General features: G+C 46.6%; 1 protein-coding gene across 4 annotated transcripts in view; it reads right to left on the bottom strand.

The window, feature by feature from the left end:
• Positions 1 to 5385: 5385 nt before the first annotated feature.
• TNC (tenascin C) overlaps positions 5386 to 8455 on the bottom strand; it is a 73735-nt gene continuing 70665 nt past the window's right edge. For all 4 annotated transcript variants that reach the window (XM_051807866.1, XM_051807867.1, XM_051807868.1 and 1 more), the window contains 2 exons: positions 7912 to 8075; positions 5386 to 6713 (listed from right to left, as the gene is read on the bottom strand). In XM_051807866.1, coding sequence (XP_051663826.1) covers positions 6603 to 6713; positions 7912 to 8075 — 275 coding nt within the window. In that variant the 3' untranslated portion in view covers positions 5386 to 6602. The remainder of the gene's footprint in view (positions 6714 to 7911; positions 8076 to 8455) is intronic.

The following is an 8455-nucleotide window of genomic DNA, read 5'->3' as shown; positions in this document are numbered from 1 at the left end:
AAGCTCAGCCCAGATTTTTGCAGTTTCAGGGGTTTTGAAGAGGGACTTTTACCCTAAAAAACAAAACAAAACAAAACAAAACCCATCCTTATCCTCCATGTCACCTGAAAGGGCACAAGTGAGTAACTTTGCAGATGCCATCTCAGTGAGACCATGAGCTCCCCACACTTTTAAAGTGATTAAAGCTGAAGTGGTTTGTTTTTGTTTTTTTTTTTAGCATGTGTGTGTCTAAATGTAAGTAGGAGTGGAAGGGATGAAGGACAGACAGAGATTGAATAATTGGGTACAACATCAGCCTCTTTATAGTGTAATAACTTCCTCTCCTACCACCTCCAGGAAACTTTCCTTCAGCTGACAGAGCTGTTGAAATGCAGGTGTGTGGTGATATTTTCCTGCTCCCCTCTGCTTGGAATGTCATTTCCACCTGCAAAAAGCAGCAGGACTGATTCATTTTGCAGAAGGAACAGGATTGATTCGAGCCTGGATGGAGACTCATTCTCAGCCTTGTGGAAATTCCTCACCAAGGCTGCAAGTCATCAGGCTGTGTGGCTACTCCTAAACTCCTTGGGATGGAGCCAGGAACAGCTTGTGAGCAGCCAAGGATGACCCAGAAAAGCAGAGAGGTTCTTACATCATCTTTTATTCTGGTTTTTGTTGTTTTTTTTTTTTTTTTTCCTGAAAATTGTCTTTCCCCCTCCCCTAAAGCAGCTCCCTCACCTCCAGATTTAAGGTGTGATTAAGATGTGTTTTCACAGGGAGGTTTTCAGCCCTCCCAGAGCAAAGCCCTTCCCTGCAGCTTTGGTTGATATTTTCTCCCAGTCTCTTGCTGACAAAACACACCTTGTTGAGCAGGACTAACATGTGTTGTATCCACTCAGAGCTGCTGCAGCACTGCAGGCTGAGATTCCTGGGCCTGAAATCACTGAGAAAAAGGCACCTGAATAAAGGAATAAAGGAATAAAGGCTGGAGGCAGGAGGGCTTTGGGGCAGATGTTTTTCAAAGCAAATACTGAACAGGGGCTGTCCCCACCAAGCAAAGGGTTCATGTCTTCTTTGGTTTAATTTTACATTATTTTTCCCCACTTCCCATGAAATACATTTTACCTGATCATTTCTGTCAAGTCTCTGTATTTTTAACACGCTGTGAAGGTGTCTCCATCTGCTCCTGAGTTCCAGTCTGCCTGTAGCTCCTGAGAGTGCAGAGATCCAGCAGCCACAATCCAAGCACCATCAGAGCAATCCCAGCTCTGTTCCAGAGCCCTGGGATGTTTCTCCACATCCCTGGAAGGCAGAAGGCAGAAGTGGCAAGGTACCCACCAGGCTGATGCCACCACCTTGTCATTTCTGGGTGGGGGATGAAGCTGCTGCTTATTGATGACACCTAAATATTTCTATTCAGCTCTCTACTAATCAGGGTGGGATAGAGAAAGTTCATTAGATTAAGCCTAAAGAGTGCTAAGAAAGAGAAAGAAGAAAAAAAGAAGAAGAGAAGAAAACAAGAAAACGAGAAGAGAAAGAAAAGAAGAAAAGAAAATGAGAAGGGAAGGGATGGGAGAGGAGGAAAGAAAAACAGGAAGAGAAGAGAGAAGAGAAAGAAGAGAAGAGAAGAGAAGAGAAGAGAAGAGAAGAGAAGAGAAGAGAAGAGAAGAGAAGAGAAGAGAAGAGAAGAGAAGAGAAGAGAAGAGAAGAGAAGAGAAGAGAAGAGAAGAGAAGAGAAGAGAAGAGAAGAGAAGAGAAGAGAAGAGAAGAGAAGAGAAGAGAAGAGAAGAGAAGAGAAGAGAAGAGAGAGAAAAGAAAAGAAAAGGAAAAGAAAAGGAAAAGAAAAGAAAAGAAAAGAAAAGAAAAGAAAAGAAAAGAAAAGAAAAGAAAAGAAAAGAAAAGAAAAGAAAAGAAAAGAAAAGAAAAGAAAAGAAAAGAAAAGAAAAGAAAAGAAAAGAAAAGAAAAGAAAAGAAGAGTAGTGTTCCTGCAGAGTTTAACAGCCCTCAGAGTTAATGTGGCAGCTACAAGCTGGTTTTTCAAGGCTTCAGTTTTGGAGTCAGGTAGTGGACTGAGACCAAACGGGTGGCAGGGGCAGCCAGCTGATCACTCCATACTCAATTTCTTGGTTTTCATGCTATTTAACCCACAATTATGTCCAACTGCTGTTAAAGTAAAGCAAGTCACACTTGGAATTTTGAATGAAGTGACATCCCTGTACAGGGAAGGTGGGAACTAGAAGGTGTTTTTTGTCACAAATCACTGCAATACTTGGGTTTATTCACCAGTGCAGGCTCAGGCAAGATTCCCTGGGTTTGTGGTTACATTTAGCCCAGAAATAGGTGAGATCAGTTCCCACGAATGGAATTGCAGGGAGGTGAGGGAGCTGCACCCAGAGGTGGTGCAGCAGAGGAGGGTCTTCTCCTGGGGTCAAACTGAGATGATACCAAGGTGTTACTCTGGCAGATGGAGGAATTTGAAGTATCTGTCATCTCCAACAACACACCAGATGTCACTCACTCAGTGGGACCTCACACTTGTGCCTGGATTCAGGAAAAACACATCACTCAACAGTCCAAGTCTCACAAAAAGCCAGAGGACTTCCTAACTTAAATGCTGCCATCAGCTTCAGCCTCAGTGCTCCAAATTTATCCATCCAGCTGACTTTTTCCCAACTGGTTTAAGCACTCACCTCACCCATACTTAAGAAATTCAGGCCTTATATCTTGCTGAGACTGCAGTAAGAGCAGGACAGTGACACTGGAAAAGATGCTTTGTCCCAAAAATACCTTATGGACACAGTCCTAACCCTAGAAATCCCCCTCATGTTCCCAAATACCTCCTTCAGTGCCTCTGAGACCTCCAATCTCGCTGCTTAAATGTTTTTGAAGCCCTTCCTCTCCTGCCCCCTCAAGGCTCCCAAACTGCTTGGTCATGTTGAGGATTAAAACCAGCACTAAGGTTGGGCAGGTTTATAAATGGATTTCAAAACTGAGGGTGTTTTTAAACTAATTCTCACAAGTTGCAATCAGGAGAGAGAAAGCAGACAGGGAATATCCATCCCTCCCTCCCAGTAGCCCCTGGTGGAGCTGTTGGTACCAAAGCAAGCTCGTGGCAGCTCTGAGGGGTGTCTTGGTGTGTTTTACTCCCAGGATGTGCCAGTCCCTCTCTCGCACTGGTAATTATAAAAAAAAATACCAAACGGGGCATTTGTCAGTGAGTAATTACAGGAAATATCATCCTGCTCCTGTGCAGAGTCTGTGCTGGAGAGAGGAACAAACCTGAGCAGTCTCCAGCAGCTCTCGTGGAGCTGCCAAGGTGAATGGCACCAGAGCCAGGGACAGGTGGCTCTGGGCTGGGACTGGGGATGAGGAAATCATTTCATAAATGTCAGTTCTTGTCCTGGATGTCTGTAAACAGACTGCAAGAGCTTCCAAGGGCCCAGTTACACGGATTTAGTGCCATTTCCCAGTAACTTGGAAAGTATTCTGAGAGAGGAGTGTGTTTCTTCATTATTGGATTTGTTCTTTTTTATGCTGCCTATCATTTACTGTAATAAACACCAGAGGAGGGCTATTAATCATAGAGAATGAATTTAATACAGTGCTGCAGCTCACACCCTTGCCAGTGCTCTGAAAGGTCAAAGGAGACTTGTGTTCCCTGTGCAAAACAAACAATATTCAGTAGTGTAAATTCAATTGGGAGGAAGGGATGGAAGAAAGAAATTCAAATTACCTGGAATAATATTAATGAAGGAAGTCTCTCTTTGATATTTGCTTTTGCTGTGACTCAGATTCTGCTCCTGCAAGCCAAAAATTAACTTTATCTTATGGGTATGCTTGCAAAGCTCCTGCTGTGTGGCCATGGGGCGATGGTTTACAAAATACAGATAGTTTTTCTAACAAAACCACTGCTGTAGAGACACCAACAGCAGGGGGGGAGCTCAGAGTGCTGGATGTCAGCACGGGGGGAGGCAGCAGCGAGGAGTGGCATTGTCTGGAGTGATGCTGGGTATCCACAGGATTCCCAGGTGCTGCCAGAGCCCAAGGCACACGGACCCCTCGTGCCATCTGCTGGCAGCCAGGCTCAGGATGGAGCAGGAGAGAGCAGGGCTGCCCAGGGATGCTGGAATACTCACTGGAGGAGTGAATTCTCCCACTCCCCCAGCCTGTTCCCAGAGGGTAAATGCCCTGCACCCCCCCTGTGTGCCTCAGTCCCTGCTCCCAAAGCCCTGCCCGGCAAAGGAGAGCTGGGCCTGGTGTGAGACACTTCCTGGGAAATGAGCTGTAAATACCTAAAGAAATCAGACATTTCTGAAATGTAGAATCATAGAATCATCCAGGCTGGAAAACACCTTCGTGATCATCAAGTCAAACAAGCATCATCCTGTTCCCTGTTAAATCTTGTCCTTGACTGCCACATTCAAATGGTTTTTGAACATGAATCTGTTGCTGAGATTGATTATCAATAAAGCAAAACACCCAGGTTTTGGGGCTCCTGTTGGCAGCACCTTGTGTGTCCCCACCCAACAACTCCTGCTGTCCCAGGGCCCTCTCACAGTGAAGAGGGTCCCAGTTACACCCTGGCACTGGGGGAGCACCCCCCAGGCTCTTCCCACTGGGGCACTGCCAAGGTTTCAGCAAGACTGTGAACAGGAGGATGGTCCTGGGACATGAGCATGGAATTCTGGAATGGTTTGGGTTGGAAGGGACCGGAAAGATCATCCCTCCCACCCCCTGCCACGGCCAGGGACACCTTCCACTAGACCAGGTTGCTCCAACCTGGCCTTGGACACTCCCAGGGATGGGGCAGCCACAGCTTCTCTGGGCAACCTGTTCCAGGGCCTCCCCACCCTCACAGGGAAGAATTTCTTCCCAATATCCCACCTAAACCTTTCCTTCATTTTAAAGCAATTCCCCCCTGTCCTGTCCCTCCATCCCTTGTCCCAGGTCCCTCTCCAGCTCTCCTGGAGCCCCTCTGGGCCCTGGAAGGGGCTCTGAGGTGTCCCTGGATCCTTCTCTTGTCCAGGTGAGCACTCCCAGCTCTCCCAGTCTGGCTCCAGAGCAGAGGGGCTCCAGCTCCTGGAGCATCTCCATGGCCTTCTCTGGATTCATTCCAACATCCCCAAGATGCTCAGCTACAGTTCAGAAATGTAATGAGGGAAGGACTGCAATTAAAAATAACAACAATATTACAATGAAATATATATACATATATATATATATATATATATATATATATATAAATTAGGAAGACTGGACCTAAGAGTGAAGGGACATGATTCCTTCCTTCCTTCGTTTCCTCCCTCCTGATTCAGAACGTTTTTAGTGATATTTTACACAGCACTGAGGAGGAGACAGAAACACTTGTTCTGTTTGAAAAATGCAACCTTGAAGTAGGGTAGAGAGACTGATTTAAAACAAAAGGTCTTTTATTGTCTTCAATTGAAGAGGGTGATACAGAGGAACTACACTTATTTTCATCATATAAAAAAAAAGAGAGCCCTTTATTTACACAAAGTGTTCAAAGCTGCCAATGGTTCCTAACAACAACTCTGTATTTTCCTTGTATTTGTTAGTTATTCCCACCTGGATGGAGCAAACATTGGTCAGTAACACTTAGGAAAACATGTAAGAAGCTTTTGGGCAGGAAAAATAAGGATGATGTTTGGAAAGCAACGGGCATTTCACTGTAACAAACCCACCAAAATACTTACAACCAGTCACTGACTAAAGGAACAGTTTTCAGTAGGGGCTCAGCAGCCTTATCATTCTCAGCCTGTCTTTTATGTCCCCGTCTAAATATATCCTGGACATGCACAAACTCAACATGTATGAAAAAAAAAAAAAAGGTAGAAATTTATTTAAAAGTAATTGTGCTTTTATTTATAAAAAAAAAATTTACAATCAGACACTGTCCTGCTGTGTTTCCCAAAGCATGGTTCTCTTCAAAATGACAAAAATGTAGCTTATTATTATTATTATTATCATCATTATTATTATTACTTTGTCTTTATATTAATAATATTAATCTTATGCTTTAGTTTAAAATCATACTGTTTTCCCCTTCCCATCCCCTCCTCTGTGGTGCTTGATATATATATATATAAAAAAAGGCTTTCAAACAACCGACGAATTTCCATTACAACTAATAATAATAATAATAATAATAATGATGATGATGATAATTAATCTTACACCTTTCCGTGTGTAAAATATGGCTGGTTCTAAAACAAACTACCAACGTACAAAGCTGTTCTCCCTCCCCTCCCCTGGGCCACCCGAGAGATACTCAGAGAACGCGGAAGAACTTTGACCCCAGAGCCTTTCTGGGGGGGGGAAAAAAAAATAAAAAACAAAAATAAAAAATGAATGACCCCAACATCCAACCCTTGAGATGGTTGTCTTTGGTGTGGAGGACGTCACCGGCGGGCAGCTGGAATGTCGGAGCTGGAAGATTTAAGGCCTGGCGTCGGGAAGGCCGCGAAGCCTCCGCGGGGCCGCGGGTCAGCCGGGCCTGGGGACACTGCTTGGAGCCCCCAGCCAGAGGATGTCCCCACACCCCCCTGTCCGTCCGTCCGTCCGTCCCCCCCTCCCCCTGCCCTCCCCCTGCCCTCCCCGGGGCTCTACGCTCGCTTCCGTCGGCCTTCCAGGTTCCGGAAGCTGGAGGGCCTCAGCTTCATCTCCGCAAACTCGATGGAATACTCGTGGCCCTTCCAGTGGAACCAGTTCACGCCCTGGGGAGGAGAAGATGAAGAGTGGGAGGTCACATGTTTCACTGCTGTTGTCAGGTTTGCTGCTTTCCCTTCAGCCTGAGGTTGTTTTTTGGTTTGGGCACAACGAGGAGGGGCTTTGGGGAGCCCAGGGAATGTACAACCTGTCCAGACCCACCCACAGGCTGTTATAGAATGGTTTGGGTTGGAAGGGACCTTAAAGGTCATCTCATTCCACCCCCTGCCATGGGCAGGGACACCTTCCACCAGCCCAGGTTGCTCCAAGCCCCGTCCAACCTGGCCTTGGACACTTCCAGGGCTGGGGCAGCCACAGCTTCTCTGGGCAACCTGTGCCAGGGCCTCCCCACCCTCACAAGGAACAATTTCTTCCATATATCTGCTCTAAACCTCCTCTCTGTCAGTGTGAAGCCATTCCCCCTTGTCCTGTCACTCCAGCACTTGGAAATAGTCTCTCTCCATCTTTCCTGTAGCTCCTTCATGTCCAGAAATGCCACAATTGGATCACCCCGAATCTTCTCCTCTCCAGGCTGAACAATCCCACCTCTCCCAGCCTTTCCTCCCAGCAGAGCTGCTCCAGCCCTCTGATCCTCTTGGGGCCTCCTCTGGACTCTCTCCAGCAGCTCCATGTCCTTGCTGTGCTGTTCCCAGGGCTGGAGCAGCTCTGCAGGGGGGTCTCCCCTGAGGGGCAGAGGGGCAGAATCCCCTCTGCCCTGCTGCCCACTTTGGGGGATCAGCCCAGGGCACGGGGGGTTCTGGGCTGGGCCATGTCCAGCCTGTCCCCCACCAGCACCCTCAGGTCCTTCTCCCAGGGCTGCTCCATCTGCCCATTCCCAGTCTGGATTGACCCAGGGGTTGCCCTGGATCAGGTGCAGCACCTTGAGCTTGGTCCTGTTAAACCTCTGCCCCCCAGAGCTGTCCCTCCTTGCCTGGCTTTCAGGGCAGGAAGAACATTTTGTTTCACATGTTGAAAACTCAAATTGTTCCCTGCACGTTGGGATATTCCCTTGGGAAATCAGACAAAACCAGTAATATTTCAACAGCTGATGTTAAATCCTTATTTTGTGAGCAACTGCCCATATATTTCTCTATGATCCTGGAGAATGGGTTGGTGCTCTGACATCCGGTTGAACCATCAGACGGGTCCATTATTGCAATTCTCCTTTTTCTCATGGATTACAGAAGCTTCCAACCCCAAACTCACCTGACTGTGGCTGTTGTCCCCATATCTGCCCATCAGATTGACCCGGTGGCAGTTCTTGTACCAGAAAGCACCTTTGTATGACAAAGCACAGTTGGTGATGGCAGAATCATGGTCCTTGTCAAAGGTGGAGAAGGACCTTCCATTGTGGTAGGTCATGGAGTCACCTGGATGGGAGGAGATGAAAGAGCAAGGTCAGTGTTTTGCCTGGTTTTTCATGGGAATGCCCAATCTGGAGCAAATGTTTGGACTGTGCCATGCACTGCCTAAATCATGAATGTGTATTTAAGTTTTTAAAACTGGACTTGTTTTAATACAGAAGGAAATACACAATTTTTGTCGTCGCAGGCAAATCAAAATATTTTTCCAGGGGGTTTCTAACCCTGAACATATCAAGTGGGTTTTTGTTTTTATGCAGCTCAGTTGGAAGTTGGATTTTGGCCCTGTACAGTGTGGACAGAGCAAGTCACAAGAAGGGAATCAAGACCAAAGGAGTCTCCACATTGATCAAACCCTACTAGCTGTAGCAGCTGCTACCAACCTGCAC

This window comes from Manacus candei, unplaced genomic scaffold, assembly GCF_025592945.1.
Source record: "Manacus candei isolate 608988 ecotype Guabito, Panama unplaced genomic scaffold, ASM2559294v1 h1tg000071l, whole genome shotgun sequence".
NCBI classification, from domain to species: domain Eukaryota; kingdom Metazoa; phylum Chordata; class Aves; order Passeriformes; family Pipridae; genus Manacus; species Manacus candei.
This window is presented reverse-complemented; position numbering and strand designations above follow the sequence as displayed.